Source organism: Zerene cesonia, chromosome 7 (assembly GCF_012273895.1).
Source record: "Zerene cesonia ecotype Mississippi chromosome 7, Zerene_cesonia_1.1, whole genome shotgun sequence".
Taxonomy (NCBI): Eukaryota; Metazoa; Arthropoda; class Insecta; order Lepidoptera; family Pieridae; genus Zerene; species Zerene cesonia.
In genome coordinates this window covers 7390976-7415831 of record NC_052108.1, presented here as the reverse complement: position 1 = coordinate 7415831, position 24856 = coordinate 7390976, and the positions used below count along the sequence as shown (strand labels likewise).

Sequence of the window (24856 nt, the reverse complement as noted above, 5' to 3'; positions counted from 1 at the left end):
TGGCTATAGTGCAGAATAAGTGAATAACTATCTAAAGAAAACCTACATTTGGTATCTAATGGTTTTTATCTCCCTTCATTTTCAAACACTAGACTCATTAGTCTAATGAAAGAAGTAATTTAAACAGTAAACTGTGTTTGTCTTTTTTATTGTAATAAACACATATTATCATTGCTTTCTTATCAAATCCTTATTTTAAAAGATGTCTGTGAATAGAGTAAGTTACATTTATACCTCAAATTACAGTAACGATAGAGGTGATGAATTTTTTTTATACCTAGATGAAATTACTATAAGGTTATTCACTTTTACTTGATGTATATAAAATAACGATGCTATTTCACGCATCAACCTACATTCTGGAAATGTTAATTACTCTTTAATTCCTAACAATAAACTACAGAATTGAATTTTTATTCTTGTGAAAGTTGATAATTGTCTCGGTTATTCCGTAACATTAATGCATTTTATAAACCTCAGTATTAATTGTAAATAAGGATTTAATAAATTAATAAACCATGCGTTTCAATGTTTTATTTAAGAGAAAAAAATTCTTACAATATAAATAATCTTAGACAATGTTGTTCTTAACAATATTACACTTTTATTAATGAACCTCCTGTGGTTTTATGTATTATATTAAATAAAAGAGATTTCTTTAAAAATACAGGGATACTTGTCCCTTACGTTTTCCTATGAAAAATATTCAATTTTTAAATTGAAGTCTTAAAATTCTACTATTATGAAAATGGATAGAAAATTTAAGTAAACTTTCAAAATTACAAAACTGGAGACTATGAATCTTGCTTATAACAAGGTAATTCATGTTAACTTGTTTTTAATGTTTATCAGGCTCGTGCCTTGATATGCAAAGCCTACAATGTTACATACATATTCTACTACTAGAGCCAAACCACATCTATATGAAGATATTCGCATTTTCCCGGCATTGTTCAAAATTTTTTATTGCCAATAGAATGTTTAATAGAGTCTGATTTCATTTTCGGTTATCTATGCGATGAATTAAAACTAAAATACTTAGTTTCATAAATTTTTCAAACTTACATGGCGTGGATAGCGAATCTAGGAACAATCTATTTTTGGGGAAATGTTAACTTTCTTAGATGAGCTTCATACCAAAATAACGTCAAACAACTAGATAATATTACACAATTTATGAATATGTATACCATTGAACCAATACATAATAGGCATTTATCATAACCACAAACAAGTATAAACAGTTTCTAGTTATTTGACATTATGACGAATTACGATTTGTTCCTTCGTGTTTTCATACAGTAATGACATATACTTGCATGCCAATTGCCAAAACTAAATTACTATAGTACAGCTAACAGAGTTCCACAATTTCATCTGACATTTCGGTACGCCTACGTTTAGGAGGTTTCACTGTTTCAACGCCTTCATCCTCTTCAATAATCTCCATATCACTGTCACTATCATCCTTGGGACGAGATGGACCAGGTTTGGGATCATTTGATCCATTTGCACCATTTGTGGGCTTATCTTCTTTTGGTGCTGGCATTGGTGCGTCTAATTCTGTGACGAGGCGCCATGATTTCTCTTCGTCCTCTTGTTGTAGGCGAACCCTCACTTCGTAGTTCTGAAGGAAATCGTCAACCAGTAGAGCGCAGCCATCGCTCAATCCTATTTCTTCTAATGTTTTATCATTATTTTGATCTGTTTCACCTGGTTCTGATGATAGAACGACTAGGCCTTTGCCCTCGACAGCTGCGTCGGGAGCCTGCATGTTGAGACCTTCCTTGAGAGCAGTATTAAGATCTTTGAGTGTCAACTGTTTGAGATTGCAGGCAAGGGCTACTTCAGGTTTCGGAGCGCACACATAGCATTTGGGATTGGGAGCCGTCAATGCTGAAAATTGAAATAACTAGTAAAACACATACAAGTAATATAATAATGTGAACTTTTTATTAAATTTATTGTCAAGAAAAAGGTTAGAATACTAAATATCAAGTCCATTTTCAATTGTATTGTCTTTATGATATAAATTAATAAGTAAAAAATTTTTTATAACATAATTTATTAATTTCCTAAGTGTTAATAAGTTACAAAATCAATAAAATATATAATTTTCACTTACTCCTCTCCGGCACAAACAGTTGGCCGCGGTGATTGACTTTAGGTCTCAAGTACACACTAGTACAGGTCTCTATGTCACCCTTGAGTATCGCTTGCGCGCGAATAACGGCGAGGCCCGCGACGATTGCGTTTGCTGTTGCTATAGCTGGTATGATGTTACCCGCCATTGCTGTATACAAATTGATATTGTTAATAACAAATTTTGGTTTCAGAACATTCAATATTATTGTCATTTCGACCGACTTTAAAAAAACGAGAAGGTTATCAATTCAACTATATTTTTGTGTTCGTCATAACTTTTTTACTGTGTGAACCAGTTATTTACTGTTTTTATTTGAAAGCTGGTGTCCAATTAAAATTTGGTCCAGTTCTGAGAATTTGAAGGGGGTTTGAAATAATAATTATTAATACATTATACAAATGTGGGCACTTGATTTTACTTTCCATGCTGTATGTAACACACATACAGCATTGAAAGTAAAACTATTCAACTTTCATTCAAAAAGAAACAAGGTAACTTTGAAATTCCAAGAAAACTTACATTTGATTTCGAAACGGGACTTCAATGGAATATTGAAGATGTGCGCGCGAATGTTAGCACACGCAGTTACAAAGTCCATTGCACTTTTTTCATCCTTGTCCCAAACTAAATGGTCTCCATCTGGCCTGCTCTTTAAATCAGCTTGTAATTCTTTGCAGCTGGCTGCCAATACCTAAGTGATGGTAAGATAAAATTTTAAACACTGGAATTTTTCTAATTATACTCCAGTCTTGCAATTGTAAATCAGATATATAAACTATTAAATTATAGGAAGTGTTGAAAACTCAGGAGTTTGTAAGTGCCAAGTCAATGACATTCATAATTAATAACAAAGATTTATCTTTTACCTTAATAAACAAAGTTTTTTGCAGATGCAATGATAAAATTATATCATTATTTAGGGAAGAAACAAAACACCTCAATACATTATTGTCAAATTACAGTAATAACTCAATAATAAATCAAGCTTACCTGTGCACACTCATGCACAGACCACACTCTCTGATCTGGCAAGCCAGAGTGTTTCGCCGGCGGATTGTCTTTTCCCGGCAAATTGTCCCAAGATAATGGAGTAGGTGGACGCCTTTTCTTCCACAAATTCTCCATTGACAGAAGATATTTGATGTCATCACCAAAGAGTTTTGTGAACAGTTTTTCTGGATCGTAATTTGTTTCCGCAGCCCACATTCTAGTGCTTTTCCTTTCAACATTGCCAGATTCAGTTTCTTTTGCATTTAATGCTGAGGATCCTGCATCGCCTGCAGCTTCAGGGTCAGCTGTATCAGGACTTACATCTTGATCAGGGTCTTCTTCACCAAATAACTGGTTGAATAGATGTTTCGCCCATACGATGCAGTGAATGGGCTCAGATGGTGTGTTTCGAATTGTGCACCCTGGGAAACTCTTTTGTGGTGCCTTTGGTTGGCATTCGTAGCATTGTGTCAATCCCTTTTTGATTAGTTCTACCTGAAATATCATAAATTGCTAGAACTATTTTATTGTAACACATTAATGAAACAAATAATAGTAAAGGCATATTTTTGTATAATATGTCAACAAAAATGGAAATAGCTGTGATTTGTTGATGCAAAAATTAAATATGCAATGATATTAAGCTAAAACTTATAGTTATAGTATGAGACCAATGGTGGTTCTGTACGTGCTGCTCAGATATCAATAGAAAAGGTGATGGTTGTATACCAGACGAGTGTGTAAGAAATAAGTATAATATTTTAATTATTCTGCGTGTAATTATATGGTTAATATCATATTAATACATACATTATCAAAACATTGAATAAAACATTGTAAATAAACCAGCATGTCACAGAATCGTACGTTAGCACCATGTGACATTTTCCAAACCACAAATGTGGTAGATTATGGCCTGAATGCCCTATGGAGGCCCATATTCCCATAGTCATAGTCATATATGATGATGATGATGATAATAAAGTTACAATATTATACTACTCTCACAACAATGATATACCTGTCCAGCATATCCCGCAGTGCCAGTTTCAACGAGCGGAACATTTGCAGCCAAGCACATCCTGTTCACATGATTACGAGCCACACGGTTATCCAATGCATTCATCACAATGTTGAACTGTTTGAAATAGCTGACCCCATAGTCATTGCTGAAAGATTGTGTATATTTGCATTAAAAATATTTGATTTTATTGTTTCAATTAATATCATTTTTGATTGGTACATAAAAACTATTAGTTACAAGAAAGATTAAATAAATTAAATAATAATTTTCTAACAAAAAGATCATGAGAACCTTAGGTCGGGAGAGGTACAACACCGAATCCTATAATAAGATCAAGACAATAATTCCCTACCAAACTAAAAAAGAATCATATAGAGAAGAAAACCCTAGGAGTTAGTAACACGATCAAAAAAATGGAATAGAACTATGAATTTCCTTTTTTGTATCATTGGATGTGAAACAAAGGAAAAGGCACTGGAAGTATATACAATAATGGGTGTTATTTGGATAATGTAGGTATCTGATATACATAACTGTACAGCAAAAATATAATCTAAACTAGTCTGTAGCCTAATCTAATGTTATGTGACTTAATTTTTCTTACTATACCTGATAACGCTATCATGGTGGGCAACAATATTCACGTTGGGATTAAAACTTAGTGCGCTATCCTTTGCTACTTGTGCCTTGGATTTTCCAACATGTTCTTTATGGAAGAGAAACTGACGATTTAAATTGCTTACGTCGATGGTATCAAGGTCAATCTGTAAACAATAAATAATAATTAAAACAGAGTCAAATAAAAGCATAACATCAGTAATTAATCACATTACATACAATCTCAATGTTTGGGAAGCCAGTCAGTACAAGGTTCTTCAGAATTTCACAACCTATACCACCGGCGCCGACTACTAAAACTTTCGAATTAGCGATGGCTTCTGTTAATTTCTCATCAAAAACACCTGCTACTCTAGCAACCATGTTGTGTGAATTATAATTTTACTTTTAAACAATGGTGCAATATCGCCTACTTTAATTAAAAATGAATTAAAATAATATAAGCAGACAGCTTTTTAATATGAAACAGCGCCTGTCAAAGTCGGCGTCCGGCGACGGCGTCGTCGCGATTTCGCGAATCGAGGTGTTGCCCCAATGAAAATTACATATTATGACGTTAGCCGCATAGGAATTGTCTATGTTATTCACAATAAGACTTCCACTACTGGACAAAGGCCGCCTTCAAATATTCCCAACTGAGTCAGTTGAACTGTCTTCGCACATACTGTTGAAGTGTATCGAATGTCCGTGGAAACGTGGAGGTGTTAGTAGGATTTATATTTTTTTATTCTCGTAAAGAAGGATATGTCTGCAAAGAAATTTATTCTATTCCCTTTTTGTATATTTATTGTTTGCTTATTATTTCTCGCCCCAGGTTTGTAGAAAATAATAATTACTAGAATACGCTTAGTAACAATGTACGAGACGACATAGACGACGATATAACAAAGCTTGAGTTAGAGTTTGAGAAATATAGATCTTATTTACTAATGCGTTTATTACACTACACTTAATTTAGTCGTCACTGAGTTTAGAAAAGTGTGCAATCGCATTAAATAAGTAAGCGTAAATTTAGAAGCCAGAGTAGTTTCTGACTGACTGAATCATTTTAAAGCCTACTTATGGTTCCTAATTAGATATTTTGGTAGGTTTAATCAGATTTAGTTACTTATGACTTACCTTCTTTGAATAATTATATGCTTGACTTTTATAAGCAGCACAATATTTTGAAATGTCCATTATCTGATTCTAAAATAGTATGATCAGAAGACTCTATAAATTTGCTTCTAAATATAGTGTAGTGTAATAAACGCTAATATCCTTTGATAATATTAAAATTGTATTAGATATGTAATGTGCATATTCATTCTTCATCTAAGTACTCATTCTTTTTTTTTAACAGAACACCCTGTTTAAAGCTATTAAATTAAATAAATAAATTAAGATTAAGAAAAGAGTGACACAGTTAAGGTAAGTATATGTATATATTCTCTGTGGCTTGAGCAGAGATCAATGGGCATAGACTATATAGAAAAAATAATAATTTGGATTTTGGCGTCCGTCACGTTGACGATACCCGGCGAATTAATCTTAAATTTTTATACTTTTACTTAGAAAAACGTAAGTAAATTTCAATTATATATCGAGGGATGTATTGTATTCATTATCAAGTGAGCACTAACATCGTTTTTATTGATATTACAGCAAATAATAAAAAATGGCGGCGGCTATGCCAATCAATCCCAAACCTTTCCTAAATAGCCTTACTGGAAAAGCTGTGCTTGTAAAATTAAAGTGGGGACACGAGTACAAAGGCCTGCTAGTGTCTGCTGATGGGTACATGAATTTACAACTTGCTAACACAGAAGAAATCATCGATGGTTCTTGTACAGGTTAGGTTATGTTTCCATATTATAGCTCCTTCTGGTTGATACATTTTAGTAAAAATAAATATCCCAGTTTTATAACAAGGACACGTTCCTTATACTTTACATTAAAAGACTCGACAAAACAACTCGACTCAACATCTAATATAATAATGTTTACCAGGCATTCGACAGAAAATAATTTAAATAGAAAGTAGTCGCGCATTTGTTTAATAAAAATATTGAAAATTATTACTTTCTTTGATTTTTATTTTTAATTGCCGCCTTTTCACACTTACAGGTAACCTTGGAGAAGTTCTAATCAGATGTAACAATGTTTTATATGTCAGAGGAGCTGAAGAAGAGGATGAAGAAGGGGAAATGAAAGAATAGTAAAAGACTAACAAATGATGCAAATTAAGGAATAAAGATATAAATTGTATTCAAATTTTTCAGTGTAATTTTCCTACATAATATTTTTATAACAAAAGTAATTCCAAATTGATCACCATAGTAAGTAAATTAAAAAAAAAACAAGTGTATCAGGAAAATTAATTTTTTGATGAAATAAAATACTGATGTTTATTCAAAGAGTTCTGTAAGTAATTATAAGTTAGATTTAATTATTTTTAAGGGATGAACGTGATTTTACACTAAAGTTAAGAATTAAAAGTAATTGACAAAATAAATGTGTACTTATTTTTACTGTAGTAAAATGATGCAGTGTTGATATATGTAAGTTCAAAAATAATTATTTCATTAATTGTATAAAATCTATACAAGGAAACCGGATTAACATTTTCAATAAAACATCTCTTCAAGTCATACATGTAATAAATTCTATTTACTTTTCAACAAAAATATAGGGAGATCACAATTATTAAGACCGCTAATTAATATTTTGAAATGTGTTTAGTTATTTATACTATTACAAACTTTAATTTGGAAATTATAGAAAAATGTTTTTTATCCTCTGACTACACAATCAGATTTAGTTAAAAACTTTCTCAGTATTCTTTATGAAATAATGCCTACTTATTGTTTTTCAATGTACAATTAATAAAAACTTAAAATGCTACATGTCAGAGCTGTTTGGACAGTTACCCTAGTCAATAAGACCTAAAAAAAAACCCCTTTATACTTGTTATATACCCAATTTATACTTGTGTTTGCATTAATGAAACTTCTGGGTAATTTTTCAATAAAATAATACAGTAAAAAGTAAATACCATAAAATATTAAAGTAAATCTATATTTTACATTCTACACATTTATTATATTTCTTCTATAAGAAATGCAAATCTTTTATAATTATATTTATTAGATTCTGAAGTATTGCTTACATCACATTGAAACTTACTAATCTAATAGTAAAAATGCAACACCAGATTACATGTATCTTTGTATACATAAAATTTGTTCATTCACAATAATTGTAAACTGTTAACAACAAGATATGTTAAAAGAAGTAGGTATTCTATTAAGGAAATAATTTTAAATTTCATACTGTTCTATAGACACATTTGATTATTGAAATTTCAATTGTTATCAAAAAAAGTATAGGTACATACAACTTTTTATGTTCTATTTTTCAAATATGAAATGAAGAATTATATTCCATAATTATAATTTTTGTATAATTATAACTGTACCATTAAAGAAAAATTACAATTTGTAATTTAAGTAGATATATGAACAGTTTGTCTGAGAGACAAGGAAAACTTGTGCTTTGAAATCAACTAAATTTACAATTCAAACTTTACACTCATAACTTATTGTCGTAAATAAACACTCTTAAGTTTGTATATAATTCGATAAAATGTAAGCAAAATACAATTAGAAATATTAAATGCAAGTAGAGAATGAACACTAAATCTCTTAAACGATATAAATATCAATTAATTGATGTAACACATACATATTACCTTTGTGCATGGTAACAACAAATTTAAAAACAAAATAAAGTTGTATGATTATAATTACTATTTTTGAACTGTTCATTCAATTGCTTTATTGATTAATCGTTGCTGAACAATAGTTAACAATGACTCCTGTATATTTTTAAAATATGTAGCAAGATGAAAACATGCTTATATCACACTGAAGCATATAAATCTAAGATATCTTGCAAGTGCAGAATGAATAAAGCTACTTACAACACAGTTAGGAAGGTATCAAAACAATTGAAGTACTAATATCTATTATTATCATTGACATAAACATTCTAATCATAGAGGTGTTATAGACAGAGTAGGAAATATATATAGCAGGAAATTAAAAAGTCCGAAGTAGGAAAGAGATAGAAGATTACAGTATGCTATTTGAGTAAGTGACCAATATGCTTTGCTTCCATTTATTTAGGGATCCGAAATCTTCTTTCTCTTTCTTGAAAAACAATTATATCTATAATACTTCTATGCTTCTAATTCCTCTGCTTAAGAAATATAAGATAATCATCCATCATAAAATATAGCATTTATAAATTCAGAAGTCTCATTTCCACTTGCTATTTGTTCACTACAATTGAATTGGTCAGAAAATAATATTTCTAGTTTTTTACTAAGGTCATGCTATCTCGCTTTGTGTAATGTCCTTTCACTAACTTCTCCGTTTTTATAAATCAGCACTAGACATTTCATTCTATGACATCAACACTTAATAGAAGTATGCTGTGATAGCAACAAATCTTCTATCAAGGAAGCTTTGTTCAATTTCAACCGTCCTGCCGGCCTCTTGAGCTATCGCAAGAATCTAAAAAAAATGGCTTATATTTATCTAGGTACACTATAGAATATTATATACCTAACACATTTTACTGCATTATGTAAAATGGTTTTTTAGTATGCCATTGTACTGTGAGGAGGTTAATATAAAATATTCATAATTTTGTGTTTAAGATGTAATGATTGCTTGTAACGTAAGCCCATATATGTTCCCACTGCTGGGACACAGGCCTCCTATGAGGCTTCAGGCCATAATCCACCACGCTGGCCAAGTTCAGGTTGGCATATGTCACATGCCGTCGAACTCTTGATCCTTGGACTTCTGGATCTTCACCGTTTTAAGCAGTGGTGATATCCACATGCAGATAAATTGCAAAATCAATTTATTTCCTGCACGCGCGAACCCCGACTTATCGATTAATCTAAATATTTGTCTTTAATTATACTGATCTTTGAGGAACTATTTTAAAGTATTTTATATTGATTGAGGTAGCTTGAAATACAGGCATATCTAATGTGATAAAAAATACATACATAATAGAAAGATGTGTACCTGATCTGTTTTTGAGTTCCTAGGTAGATATAATGTTACGTTGGAGCTAATCTTTCGTGCTATTCGCATGAGTTCGGAGGCCGGCTTTGGTATCAACATCGTCTCTATATCATACTCCGAATTCTGTAAATGACAAAACTTAGTTGTGACTCAAAGTAAAATAAATATATCATTTCACCTTTAATTGAAAAGAACACAAAATAATCCTGTGTCAGTTTTGAAAGCTGTTGTTTGTTGTGTACAAATATTTTTTGTGTAACAGAATAATTCCATTATTCATTTAAAGGAAAAAACACGAAATTTTGTATTAAAAAAAAGCAATACTTACATCAGAATAATTAGGGCCACCCCATGGCGGACTCAGGAAAACCATATCCGCGTTCAAATTTGGCGCCATTTCAAAGAAATCGCCAACGATAAATTCTATTTTATCTGCGACACCATACACTTGGGCGTTGTGTTTTGCCATTTCTATTTTAAGTGGATCTATATCTATGGCGATAACTGTAAAAATACACATTTAAATTATGACGACTCTGAAAAAAAATTATGCTCAGGAGTATGATAGAAACAAACAGTGTTGTGATGTGGATGGATTTCTGGTAGCTAAAGCTCTTTTAAATTCGTTAAAAAAAAGTCAACAGTATCTATCACGAGTACCCACTCAAATACAATCAATCCAAATAAAAACTTATATTTTTTATTATTTTATTTAAGTGGTTACTTTTCAATTATAATCATTTAGGTTCATCACTTAGGTTTCATTCAGCTTCACAGATTAGCCAGTTATTCTGAACACATTCTATTATCAATCAAACTGACTATTGATATATGAAAATATTGTTTAAAAAGTTAATGCAATAACTTGATTATATACAAATACTAGCATGTCACTAAGTGTAATTGGAGCTTTCCAATGATGAAATAATTTTTTTATAATCGGTCCAGTCGTCACCACACACACTTTATGACGTGACCAAGGGAATTAGGGATTAATTTTTACATATATAGATGATACCCACCTTTATGGCAAGTGTGAGCGAACTGTATAGTGTTCCCGCCGGCGCCGCAGAACGCGTCCAACACGACGTCGTACGAGTACTTGTTAGCGATGTGCCAGGCCACGTTCTGTGGGGTCACACTGAACCAACTCTCGCGGTCTAGCTTTATGCCCTCGTCGAATCTGTTCATTTTTGGGTAATTTCATTTGTATGATAGTTATTGTTTGCAATTATAAAACACTAGCGGTCCGCCCCGACTTCGCTCGTAGTACACATGTAATTTATCCTCAATAAATGAGCTATCTAAATCGGAAATAATTTTTCAAAACGTACCAGCAATTCCTGAGATTAGCGCGTTAAAACAAACGAACTCTTCAGCTTTATAATATTAGTATAGATTTGGATTAATCTATAATATAAATATATAAATACCTGTGGAACAAGGAGTGTCGTTTCTTCCAATATTTCATCATTTTCGGATCCCCACGTAGCTCCTCCGGTATGTGCGCCGCGTTGCATTCCTCTACGTCTTGCTTCGAGTGACGCTTTTGACGTTTGCGGCGTTTCGTTTGATCTGAATGTTTAATAAAATATATATGTATATATAAAACTAGCTGCGCCCCGCGGTTTCACCCGCTTAAGTCCGTATCCCGTAGGAATATCGGGATAAAAAGTAGCCTTTATGTTACTCCAGTTGTCCAGCCATCTACATACCAAATTTCATTGCAATCGGTTCAGTAGTTTTTGCGTGAAAGAGCAACAAACACATACTTACAAACTTTCGCATTTATAATATTAGTAGGAGTAGGATTACGTAGGATACGGCTGGACCGATTGTCATGAAATTTTGTGTGCATATCGGTTAGGTCTGAGAATCGGCCAACATCTATTACATATACCACTCAATGATAAGTGTATGGCAGAGCAGCGTTTGCCGGGTGCAGCTAGTATGTATATATAAATAAAAAATTTCAAAATACAAATTATTTAATGACCAAAGTAATTATCTGTTTTTGTAACATTCTCATTTATACGCCTAATATATAAATATTTATAATTTTTTTTACTAAATGCAACATACTTCCGTATTGTATCTGATTTGAATTATTTAATTAATAAGTTTATTAACTAACTGGTGTTCCACTTCCTATGGCTCAACCATATCCTACATATCCTTTCTAATAATACAAATGTGATGTGTTTCGTTGTGTTTGATAGTTTGTCAGTTTGTCCTTCATTCTACGGGAATTTCCTTTGACCGCGAGTGCGAAACCATTGACTCAAAGTGGAAGTAAAATAATCAATTAAATTTATTGTATATATACAGAAAATAACTCACTGCTGCTTTCAACAACATCATCACTGCCCTCTTTATCGCCATCTAATTCCTGTGTATCATTCACATTTCCATAATTTCTCTCTCTCAAACTCTCTTCATTAGTAACAACATCATTTAATTCTTCATTTATATCATCTTTGACATCTATATCCTTAGTGTCATCAATGGTATCACTGACTTTTTGTTTTTCATTATCCAATTGAATTTCAGGACCTTCATCTTCGGTTTGTAAGTCTCTTTCTTCCTGAACTTTGTCCTGAAACTTCACGTATATATTTATTAAAATACCAATTAACAAAGGAAAAGGTTAAAAAAAAACTTAAAAGGCTTTATAATTAATCAGTACCTGGTCTGAACTATAAGGATTCCCGTCATCATCGAAATATATTTTCTTAGGCGTCTTCTTATACCTTGGTAATCGTAGTTTCCGCAATCGTCGCCTAAACACAAGCTCACCTTGCGGCATTTGATCAGAGTCAAAACTGAATCCCATTGTTTGAAAAGTAGAGTTTATCTTGTCCGCTGTTAATTCTTCTAAATCAATTTCATGGCTGCAAGCAAAAAATTATGATCTGTAGGATTGTACCATAAAAGGTACTAATCAAGACAAACAATCACAATAGATCTTGGCATGATCTTGAAACCATGCCAAGATCAAAATTGTAAACCATAAGATTATTCAAATTGGACAGTACTTTACAATCCACATTTTACTAAATCTATCAAACTTTTATCAAAATCAATACATTTATCGCTTTGAGTATTTAATATAGACAAACATTGTTTTAACTATAAGATATGTAAAAATTGTGGCATAACAAAAATCTTATATGAGCAATTCATACTGAGAGTATAAATATGAAGATCTGAAACAGGTAACACGGAATTCCAAAGGACCAGCTACAATATAACATGTATAAAAATAAGGTCTTAACAATCATTTTTCAATCTGATAGAAGACATCGAACTCCCTGTGAGGAACTCCAAGAGCCTAGCTGCAATATATCATAGAAAGGAATTATGTTGTAGCAAAAATTGTTTAGTCTGTAGGGCAGTTCCTATCAACATATGATGTTGAAATCAACAATATCTGTGGAACTTTGGGAAGAAAAGTATTATTTCTTAAACATAATTTTTTTGAAAGCCTTCAGTTGTTCACATTCAATGAATTTGCGGGCCCCATCTAGTTTTTAAATAATAATAATTTCACACCATTTGATGCTGAAAAAAAGTTATGTAGATAATGGTATTATGTGTTTACCTTCTTTTTAGTGTAACTGGTTTTTCTTCTGGTGGCTCATCATCACCATCATCATAAGAATTATTGTAACTGTTTTTCTCACTATGCCGATTATTTGTATCACTTACACTACTTGTAACATTTCCTGAGCTAACATTTTTATCATTTTTTGAGTTCTCGTTTTGGTTGTTGTCACCGTCAACTGGATTTTCATCTTTATATTTTTCCTTTTCATTTACTAAATTTTGTAGCAATGCACCAACTGAATGTATTTGACGATTGTTATATCTGCAATGAATTTACATATTAAATGCCATGTCATATTGTAACCTTTCATTTAATCAATTTATGTATCTACATAATTGAATAATATTATAATCATAACTTTATAACTAGTATAAATTATACTTGCCTTTTAAATTTCCCAACTTTTTTATTACATGTTTCTTCATTCTCCTGATTAGTTTGGGCATCATCTGGACCATTTTCTTCTCTTATATCAGTTACTTTGTTCATTATTGTATCAGTTATATTTGTATTGGCTATGCAAATTTCACTATCTAAAGAGCCACTTGTATCATCTTTTTGTTCTTGTAACAAATTATGCAATAAGGCCCCAACAGAGTGAATGATTTTATTTGATTTCTTAGTGCGCTTTTTTGGTTTAGTCACACTATCTTCCAACTTTACTTGATCCATTTGAGTTCTTACTTCAATAACTGATGGCAATTCCTGTGAATTCCCTTCACTGTTCTCACAATCAATGTCTAAAGATTTTATGTCTTCTGTTTTCTTATCTATAGCCAACTCTCCGTTCTCATATTTCTCTTCAATTTTATTAGCATTATGACATTCAATATACTTAGCATAATGTAGTGCATAAATTTCGCCAAAGTGTTTCTTCCACAAGAACTGCCAATACTGTTCAGGATCCATTTCTTCTGCTGGTGTCTGTTCATTATTCTCTTCTGCATTGGTTATTTTAGTTTGATCATTAAATTGATCTTCAGATGTTGATGATGTTACACTATAATCATCTGTTGGTGATGACTCTGATGTTACATGGCTTGATGTGACATCACAGCTGGATATAGTAATCTTTGTCACATTTGTTAACGAATCGGTTCCTTCTACAGTCCTAGGGCTGACAATTCTATCATGTTCAGAACAAGATCTCCTTCTACTACTTACAGACAACCATGCATCATCATTTTCTTGTTTACCAGTGTTTGTGTTACTCTTCTTGTTACTTTTGTCACTTAAATCATCATTCTTTGATCCCCTTTTATATGGATTTACTTTTGAATCATATGAGAATTTCCTCTCTCTGACATTATCAGATAATTTTTGTTTGGAATCAGTAACATCTGTACTTATTGGCTCTACTGAATTTTGCTTCATCATATTATTATCGTCAACTGGCAATTCACCATCATTTAAATATGCTGGATTAATATAGTCACTGTATTTGTAAATCCAAGAAGCCCAGATAATTCTTTCTCCATTGACAGCCCAAAACTTTTCCCATGTATCCTCAGATAGATAATCTTCTGTAGTATTGTTTGTTTGAATTGGGGAATCTTCATCCATTTTTTCCATTCTATCAGTTGATGTGTAAACAGAATTGTAGTCCTGATAAGTGAGGTCAGCCCCACTGTCACTAGGCTGTATGGTGTTAGTGTGAAAGCTATGAATTTGAGCTGGATCATGTTCATCAGTAGAACAGTAGTTGTCTGTGTGGGATGCACTACAATAGCAGCTGGCGTTTTCATCTTTCTGCAATGAATGGTTTATTTAAAATTAAAATAGAAAATTACCTTGATAAAAATATCAGCCTAATAGCTTCTTGCTTAGTAGGTATTCACTAATTATTGATACATAGTTAATTTTAAGATATAATTTCAACATAGAATTTCATGTCACCATTTGAACAATTTCAAAGATTGCTTACCTCATATTTAACTTTATATGATGTATCAATTGAGAAATGTACATGGGATTGATCTTCAAACTCCTGTGATTGGGATCCCTGAATAAAATCTGCATCACTTTCACTCCCATATTCCTTTTCAACAAAATATGTTTTCATGCCATCCCTGTATATTTTAGGAAAAATAAGTAGATAGGTAGATAGGTAGTAAGTGAGTTAAAAATTACACCAAACACTATTTATTTGTCAGTTTTAAATTTTATTTTATGAAACAATGGTGAAGAAGGTGATTTCCAAATTGAATGAAGTTTAGTTCGTGGTATAGTAGTATATGTAAGTATTTACTTAAAATATATCAAAAAATATTGTTGAGAATATCGATTATGTATATGAATCTATAATAAGTAATACCTGATAAATACACGACTACATAAACAATAAACGTAATTATTTTCTTCGTCTGATTCTTCAGGATTTTCGAATTGATCACCGATATTAAAGTTAAATTCGGCCAAAGGTTCCCATCGGTGATAGTCATAATAACCGGACATTATCACTTAAACGTAAAGGTAATTAAAAAGCACTTAATATATTTTGGTGCTGCAAATATATAAGTTGAATAAGAAAATAAATTATTTTCCTAAATCTATTTAACGAAAATCCATAGTAACATAAACCGAATCCAGATATCAATAACTCATATGTCAAATATTCAACTTAATGTCAAATATGTGAAATAAAATGTCAAATGAAATAATATTCTGTCATTAATTCTGTTGGGAATCATAGACGATACATATACACTGGGCGGGAACTTATGACAACAGCAACAAATATTTTGGGGGGTAAATTATATTTATAAATTATATTTATTTATATTTGCTTTTAACCTTATGTATTAGCTTCATATAACGGTTAGCTTTCATGTCTTCTTCTTTCTCATTCAGAGAAGGCATTGACGCAATTTTGTGCTTCGCTTCAGAAGTCGTTGCAAACCTTAGACAGAGAATATCTACGTTTCAAACTTATTTGTTTTTGTAAAATAATCAAAACGTCATACTGTCATAATATGGTGCATGGCGTTCGCATGGTGGTCATCCGGTAAATGTCATTTGTCAATTGTCAGTAACGTCATAGAACAGGTGCGCAAATTTGCACGTTTATTTGTAAACCAAATAACCTTAATTACAATAAAAAAAGAAAGAAAAACACACACAAACTTTCCAAAATGGGGAAGAAAAATAAAGATTCCCTTGGACGTTCTTTGATCAAAGACAGATTTTCTAAAAATCGACATCGACGTCATGTAGAAGATAATACTATGGTGTGTATTATTATGCTTAATTTAAAGTTTCTTCATAAGGACACCTAAATTAATTATAATTTTGGTCTTCATAGTTGCACACAACAGAAGTTAATGATGGATACGAATGGGGTAGGCTCAACTTGCAATCAGTCACAGCAGAATCTTCTCTACAAGAATTCTTGTCAACAGCGGAATTAGCTAATCGAGAATTTATCGCAGAGAAGCTCAATGTGAAATATGTCAAGTCCGCACCGAGTGCTGTGGAACTGCAAACTTCACAACCTGATTTTGATGAGCCATTAACAGTACCAAGAAGGTTTGTTTGCACACTTGCACTATTAAAACAAATTGACTATGAAAGGTAGTCTATACTATTTACACTCAAAATCAATTACTGAAAAGAGTATGCTTTAGTTTCAAATAATACAAATTGTATTATATCAACCATATTTTTAAATTTAATTTTAGACCACCATGGCGACCAGGTATTACACCCGAAGAACAAATAAACAGGGAGAAAGACTCCTTCCTGGACTGGAGGCGTCACCTCAACGAATTGCAGGCAAAGCTTGGAGCAGCTGTCACACCGTATGAACGGAATATAGAGTTATGGAAACAATTGTGGAGGACACTGGAGAAATCTGATGTGGTACTGCTTTTGTTGGATGCAAGGAATCCATTGCTTTTCAGGTATAACTGAATAAATTGTCCTGTTCTGCAAAAATTGCAAATAATTAATAATTTGAGTGAGTTTGTTCATCTAGACTTATTAGCATTTTGCACAAGTGATGTTGATATTTTTTAATTAATATAATGCATTTAATCGAATATGAAACACAACTTATGGCAAGAAAAAAACATTCCATTTAACAAACAAAGACAAAACAGTTATAAAAATAATAACTCTTCTTACTTTTTCAGATGTTTAGATCTAGAAAAGTATGCAACTGAACAACATTGTAAGATTATTCTTTTATTAAATAAAGCAGATTTGACTACAGAATATGTTCGAAAATGTTGGGCTGAATACTTCACAAAAGAGGTTAAATTTTTTTTTTATTTAATTTATTTGCTTACAACTTGTGTATTATTACGTTAAACTATGTTTCATATTAAAAAAGCAAAAGGCAGTCATAGATTGCTATCTACCAGGCATCACAATGGATTTAGATATTGATGACTAAAAATTATATTAAACTAGTGAGTTTCATTGAGATAATTTCTTGTCTCTTGCCACACTATTATAGTAAATAAAACATAAGTAAGGGTAATTTATCAGTAATATTACATATTATGTAAAACTTGATATTTTTCAGAAAAGTAATAATTAATTTTCAATTTCAGAACATATCCATAATATTTTTCTCTGCAGCAAAAACTACAAAAGAAAGGAAAATATCAGAAGAGAAAATAGAACAAACAGATACTAATATTGACTCTGGCACAGAATCAATATCTGATGATGATGATGATCATGATGATGTGTCTGATGAAAAAATAAAACCAGATGAAATAAAACAAACAGAAGATGACATAGAAACATTCAAAAAACATTTAGGAATTATTAATGAGGCAGTTACAAGCACAGCTAATAAATTAGACGCAATTCAAATAGCACTAGAAAAAGTTCTAGAAAATTTAAGATTAGGGAAGCCTATAGAGTCCCTTGAAGTGAAAACAGTTGAAAATAATAATCTAGAAAGTTGTAGCAGTGAAGATAGTGCCGAGAGTATCAGCAAAGTTTGCAATTCACATGAAATATTTGGGAGGGATAAGTTAGTTGAAGTTTTGAAGGGGATTAAAGTGGACAAATTGAAGAATCCTCCCAGATTGACAGTGGGCATGATTGGTTATCCTAATGTGGGAAAATCTAGTACTGTCAATGTGTTAATGCAGACTAAAAAAGTGAGTTTTTTAACTTATATCACTGTATATTCAAATATCTATCTTATCTTTAACTCACAAAAGGTTAATTTTTACTTGATTATCTTTGCAGGATATTCTATTGAAGCAATCATTTTAATAAGATTGTCGTTAACTTTATACCCAATGAATTAAAGGAATAATTGTATATTTTTTTCAGGTTAGTGTGAGTTCAATGCCGGGGCACACAAGGCACATACAATCACTAATCCTAGATGATGATATAGAGTTGTTAGACTGTCCCGGCCTAGTGCTGCCAGCATATGCTGTGGCTCCTGATTTATTTCTGACAGCTGTGTTACCAATTGACCAGGTTTGTATAGTGATGAATCTCCTGAGATAAAGGTTTATATAATGATGATGGTTATTATGATAAGTATTTCTCTATTCAGAAGCTTAAAAGATTTAATCTTTCAAGCTACAAGTAAACATAAGATTATTTAGACTTTTTTGTTAATTTGAACTAAATATTTTCACATCGATGTATATTTCTAATTTTTTCTTATAGATGCGTGCTCATGACGCGGCAATGGCGCGCCTCTGTCAATTGGTCAGTAGACACACATTCGAAGAGAAATACGGACTGCTTTTGCCAGAAAATGATGCTACTGATCTTGAATATAAGATGATCCTAACTGCACACGCTTGTGAGTTTTATATTAAATAATTTGTGTATTTGTTTGATTCATAAAACAATAAACACATTTCTAACATTGCCTCAATTTATGATAAAAATTAAATATTTAGTCAAGATAATTCAAATATTATGCTGCATTGCTCTCCTCTTCTACATAAATATTTATTTCCTTGTCGTTGTAATGTGTGTGCTTGTTTGATTTGATGGTTTATTATACTAGCTCTTGATTTGTGTATTCCAAAAATCTAACTGTCCACAGAAGGCACAAAAACACAACTGCTTTGTTCTTTAGAATTAAGAAAGCTAGCTGCGCCCCGCGGCTTTTCCCGCGTAAGTTTGTATCCCGTAGGAATATCGGGATAAAAAGTTGTCTATGTGTTATTCCAGCTATCTACGTACCAAATTTCATTACAATCGGTTCAGTAGTTTTTGCGTGAAAGACGTGTACATCCATCCTCACAAACTTTCGCATTTATAATATTAGTAGGATAGAATATGTCTCGAAAGGGGATGATATTGTTAAATATTGTTCCGTAACTCCTCTAATCACTCTTTTTTCTCTTTTCTTCTCTATCCCCAGTCAACAGAGGCTTCATGACGGCAGCGGGTCAGCCGGACCAGTCCAGATCGGCCAGGCTATTGCTGAAAGACGCGGCAAGTGGCCGCCTGCACTGGGAACAATTGCCGCCTGGCTTCCAACCGGCATCTGTTGAGACGTTGATTGAGGACAAGAGGAATGAGATGAGGAAACCTACTCCGAGAGAGGCTAGAGCTGTTGAGGTGAGTAATTTATGCTATAATAACAAGCGGTCCGCCCCGGCGTAGTCCGTGGTACATATATAGCCTAAAGCCTTCTTCAATCAAATTTTTCAAAACGGAACAGTAGTTCCTGAGATGCATTCAAACAAATAAACAAACAAGCTCTTCAGCTTTATAATATCGAAACCCATAGTGTAAAAGGCTAGAACTCTTGAAGTGTGTAATCGAAGAAAAATTTAAAGATTATAGTTAAAGATATGATTGAGGCGAGTTTAATAAAAGAAAAGACAATTTGAGGTATGTTTAAGGCGAGTTTATTAATTACTGGCTCGAACCAATACATTATTGCAAGGTTTTCAATACTTTAACAGTTATTATCCTTATACATAGTACATGATCTTAAGTGTTAAATTTCGCTGCTTTATATATGAAATTAATCCTATCCTACTATCCTGCTAGTCACACTTCATACTTCATATAGTACTTACTTCCTATCCTACTATATCCAACTACTAGCTGCGCCCCGCGGTTTCACCCGCGTAAGTCCATGTCCCCTAGGAATATCGGGATAAAAAGTTGCCTATATGTTATTCCAGTTGTCCCGCTGTCTACTAACCAAATTTCATAGCAATCGGTTCAGTAGTTTTTGCGTGAGAGAGCAACAAACACACACTCATCCTTACAAACTTTCGCATTTATAATATTAGTACTTTTATAAGCTCAACATAAAAAACCAAAAGGTCCATGCATTTACTAACTGTACAATCCACTTCTTAAACATAGAGTCTTTCTCCTACCGTCAATGATTTTTGTACGTTCTGACGTATTTATTTTCACTAAATAAGTTTTGCTCACTATATAACGACTACACACTATATGTACTAACTAGACGCTCCTCCCGGCTCCGCCCGGATACCAACATTCCTGCTTTATCCCAAGGGAGCGTTTAATCGAGATAAAAAAGTGTCCTATCACCCAGCTCATACCCCGTCTGTATACCAAGTTTTATCAAAATCCTTGAATTAGTCTCAGCGTGATTGACGGACAAACATCCAAACAAACTTTCACATTTATAATATTTAATGTGCTAATAGTAGTTTATATAGTATTTCAATAAATTAACTTTTTCAATAATGCACAGGGTTGGTTGAACAAATCTTCTGAAATTGACAACGCATTCTTCGCCATGCAGAAAAGCGCGCCACAAGTCAAAGGGAAACCTATTTTGGGGTAAGTCATAAAAAAAATTGATAACAAATTTACCTACCAACGTATATAATTATTAAATACATACGTTTTTTTACTTTAGCGTTACATTGAGATATCTTTTATATTGTAGAGATTTCGAATTAGAACTGTATTTTTCAATTTTATGAAGACACCTTTTTTTTAAACGTACCGTATGTTTTTTAATTTATAACAGATACAAATGATTACTAACTTTCTCTTTATATATACAATAAAAAAATTCAGAACCCAATAGAACATTTTGTACAAATGTAAATTACCATTTAATAAGAGTATATATATGCCTAGTATTTTTTTTTTAAAGTTCGTCGATTACATAAATCTGAAATAGAATTGTAATATAACCCAAATGGAGAATAATAAGAAACTAGCTATCCGCCCCGTCTTCGCCCCGTGATACATGTATTGTGTATGAGCTATTTATAGTGCTCACGAGTCAGGGATCAACATACATATGCATGGTGTATTTTTTTTAAGTCCGTTCAAGTAGTTTCTAAGATTTGTTGAAACAAATGCGTCAGCATTATACTATTAGTAGAGACTTCTGTTAGAAACGCTCTTTTTGAAGAAAATAGTTTTTACATTACCGGCAAATAACGATGAGTAGTCCCATAAACCCAATTCGTTTAACTTACTCATGTCCTATTTGTGACGAGATACGTAAGCGAGAAATATATTTTAAAGCGATGCAAAAGTTTCCGAAATGGACGCATTTCTCTCACGAAACAACATTGAGAATAATGTATGTTTGAAAGATGCGCAAGTATCAAAAGAATATGTGAGTCTTGAAGTTGTTTATTTTAAAAACACGTGGTTAGTGTTTTTCAATCTAAATGCGTTGCAGAGTTTACAAGTTTTAGCTATATCTAAACAAATAGTGATCTGAAGAATTCGGTTGCCGGATTAAATAAGTATTGGTTGTTAACGGAAAATTTTTGGTGAAATTCGTTTAGAGTTCGCTAGAAGTTAAATTTTAATGCTAACTAATCGCTATGTTCAGTTGTGTTACCTTGGGAATAATCAAGATGAACTGCTTGTAGACTGAAAAATAAAATAGGAAAAATACATTAAATGTGATGTTTTATCTATAAACTATTCTATGCATTGTAAAAACCTTTAGTGATCTATGTTTCTATCTTTTATTTATGCTCATTTGAGTTAACCAAGAGAGTAGATAATTGCATATATCAAAAAGCGCGTTTAAATCGACAGCGACTGCAGTAGGTAACTCTGGAATCTGCTGGAACTCTGGACATTTCTAGAACTGGACGAATTATTGCGCACGAATATGCTTTTGAGCAATTTTCACGATCGTTAACCCTCCGTCTCCTCGTAAACTAGTTAAATTTTATGAATTAACGCTTGGCTCCGGTCCAGGGTGACCATTTCAAAAGTTTATTTAGGTTCCCCTTAAATATAATTGATAATATTTAACGCTGTCTCTTTCATCTTGCGGATTATTATGTGCACATTCTGCGGTATGTAGGCAGTAGACTTGAATGAGATAAAAGATATGTTAGAAAATGGTATAAATTTGATATATAATCACAATTTTGAAATAAAATGATCGTTTTTATATGAATTCAATGTTTGCAAACGATTAATACCTAGAGGAATGTTCAAAGGCATCTAAAGTGATGATTCATATAATGGTATTAGCATTCCTCACTCAATGCGTTAGAGTGACTTATAGTGCAATAAAGTTGACTGTTATCGCTTATTGTTGCCAGGTGCTGGATTGAGAATTGCATGTAATATGTGCGTATTTTTTCAGAATTACTGGAACACGGACCACCAGCAATCTGCTCGACAAGCCCTGGAAGCAAGAAAAACGGCACGCCAATAAAAATAAGAGAGAAAAATTGAGACGTTTATATTCGCATTTGGATGAACATTAATATTCGATACAGATTATAAATATCACCCATAAAAATGTATCCGTGTTGTATCTGTATATAACAAGTAAAAATAAAATATATTGAAAGCGATATTTTCTTTACATTTTAATATTGTTTTGGCAGTTAGAGCTGCGCGAAAATTATTGCCTTACGTAGGAAGGATTATATTTTACTCAAAACAATTGCTTATAAAATTGAGACTTAAGAGTTATAAATCTTTGCCAGTTTAATAAATTAGAGCGTGTTGCGTCAACGCTTTGGGCACGCAGAACCGTTTGGGGGCGTGGCGCCAAATTTAAATAGCTGCTGCCAGACTTGAATTCGTTTTGGTGAAGGGAATTGTCCTTATTACCTCATTTTTATATCCAACTATCGGTCCGCCCCGTCTTCGCTCGTTGTATATATATCGCCTATGTGGCTCAGTGAAGATGTAGCTTTCTAATGGTAAAAGAATTTTGGAAAGTGGCCCAGTAGTTTTGGAGAAATCATTGTAAAAATACATACCAAAACACTTTTTTTCGCTATAATATTAGTTAAGATAGAAAAGTTTAGTAATTTTCTGTTATAAATATTTTAATGTACTTAAATTTAAAAAAAAAAGTATTTAATAAGCAGTACTATAATAATTTTAAAAACGAATGTTATTAATTAGTTATCATTATTCCTATATATTTTACTATAACAGATTAAAAAATAAAACAAAATGAAAGCAATATTTGTTAAAAATAACTGCAACAGCATGACAATCTAGTCCACCAATCAGCTTTCGCTGTTAAAGGAAAGGGCGGAACCTATTAATTGCGTGCGAAAGGAAAGAGAAATATAACACAGTTAATTCTCACCTGTTACTGAAGAAGCCATGAATAAGGACGCATCTCTGGAATCTCATTTTTATTTTATTTTTATACAATAGCGGGCAACGGAGCCTGCTTCTCACCTGATGGTTAGCGATGATCGACGCCATCCATTAAAATCCACAGAACATGATGGCCTTATTCTGGCAGTTAGGAACATCTTTGAATATCCTCCAAGAAACATGAATAATCAGTTGTTATAGTAGTTAGTGCTCTTCATAATCTCTAAAAAATTCAACTATGTATTTCAGTTACTACTACCTGTTTTATTGTATTATCGGAGACTGGAGAGCAAAGCAGCAGGCAAGTGGCCTGGTGTACCCACGCTGCCCATATGCATGATCTACTACCCTAAATATGTTTTACCTACTAATATTACCGAATATTAAAATCAACCCGAAAGTTTGTTAGTGTGGATGGGTGTAAGAATGTTTGCTAGTCTTTAACGCAAAAACAGCTTTGGTACAGATATAGATTATAGTTTGGATTAGCACATAGGCTACTTTTCACCCAGATACCACGCGAGTGACGCCGCGGGTTACAGCTAGTTGCGCCAGCTACGTATTACGTATTATATTATACGTGTTGCCGTCCCCAGACAAAGGATTCACCATTTTATTTTTATTTTTAATGTACTTTTTTTAATTAAATAAGGTTCGGATTCTTAAGCTCCACTGGGGCATATTGGATACTAGTAAAAACCGAAGGGAAAATATTAAAAATGTTTGGTAATAACCAATAATTTGTCTTGATTTAAATTGTTGCTAACAGCTAGTTAAAATTCTATGAACTGAAGTATTTCCAATTGAAATATGTTCTCCACCGAATGGCGTTATTCCGGCCGCGAATCGCCTGATTTACA

At 32.5% G+C, this 24856-nt stretch overlaps 4 protein-coding genes across 5 annotated transcripts; 2 read left to right on the top strand and 2 right to left on the bottom strand.

Annotated features, from left to right (window-relative positions):
• Positions 1–522: 522 nt before the first annotated feature.
• Positions 523–5274, bottom strand: LOC119840640 (SUMO-activating enzyme subunit 2). Its single transcript, XM_038367324.1, has 7 exons — positions 4998–5274; positions 4770–4924; positions 4158–4305; positions 3137–3631; positions 2666–2837; positions 2126–2293; positions 523–1896 (listed from the first exon to the last, which is right to left on the bottom strand). Exons 1-7 carry the CDS (start codon positions 5139–5141, stop codon positions 1355–1357), a joined length of 1824 nt encoding a protein of 607 aa, XP_038223252.1. The 5' UTR covers positions 5142–5274; the 3' UTR covers positions 523–1354.
• Positions 5275–6213: 939 nt separating this feature from the next.
• Positions 6214–7272, top strand: LOC119840685 (small nuclear ribonucleoprotein F). The gene is made up of 3 exons (XM_038367388.1): positions 6214–6338; positions 6423–6610; positions 6885–7272. The coding sequence occupies exons 2-3, from the start codon at positions 6436–6438 to the stop codon at positions 6974–6976; spliced, it is 267 nt and encodes an 88-aa protein (XP_038223316.1). The 5' UTR covers positions 6214–6338; positions 6423–6435; the 3' UTR covers positions 6977–7272.
• Positions 7273–8373: 1101 nt separating this feature from the next.
• LOC119840683 (trimethylguanosine synthase) lies at positions 8374–16068 on the bottom strand. 2 transcript variants are annotated; one of them, XM_038367386.1, is made up of 11 exons: positions 15781–16068; positions 15391–15535; positions 13852–15215; positions 13461–13727; positions 12546–12750; positions 12200–12461; positions 11293–11434; positions 10882–11042; positions 10188–10363; positions 9860–9982; positions 8374–9334 (listed from the first exon to the last, which is right to left on the bottom strand). In XM_038367386.1, exons 1-11 carry the CDS (start codon positions 15918–15920, stop codon positions 9239–9241), a joined length of 3081 nt encoding a protein of 1026 aa, XP_038223314.1. In that variant the 5' UTR covers positions 15921–16068; the 3' UTR covers positions 8374–9238. The 2 variants fall into 2 exon arrangements, with proteins under 2 accessions (XP_038223314.1, XP_038223315.1); XM_038367387.1 differs by having other exon boundaries at positions 12200–12455.
• A 407-nt stretch (positions 16069–16475) lies between these two features.
• LOC119828171 (large subunit GTPase 1 homolog) lies at positions 16476–23228 on the top strand. The gene is made up of 10 exons (XM_038350269.1): positions 16476–16693; positions 16768–16991; positions 17144–17365; positions 17597–17717; positions 18020–18580; positions 18759–18911; positions 19107–19245; positions 19816–20015; positions 21136–21224; positions 23017–23228. Exons 1-10 carry the CDS (start codon positions 16598–16600, stop codon positions 23138–23140), a joined length of 1929 nt encoding a protein of 642 aa, XP_038206197.1. The 5' UTR covers positions 16476–16597; the 3' UTR covers positions 23141–23228.
• Positions 23229–24856: the final 1628 nt, after the last annotated feature.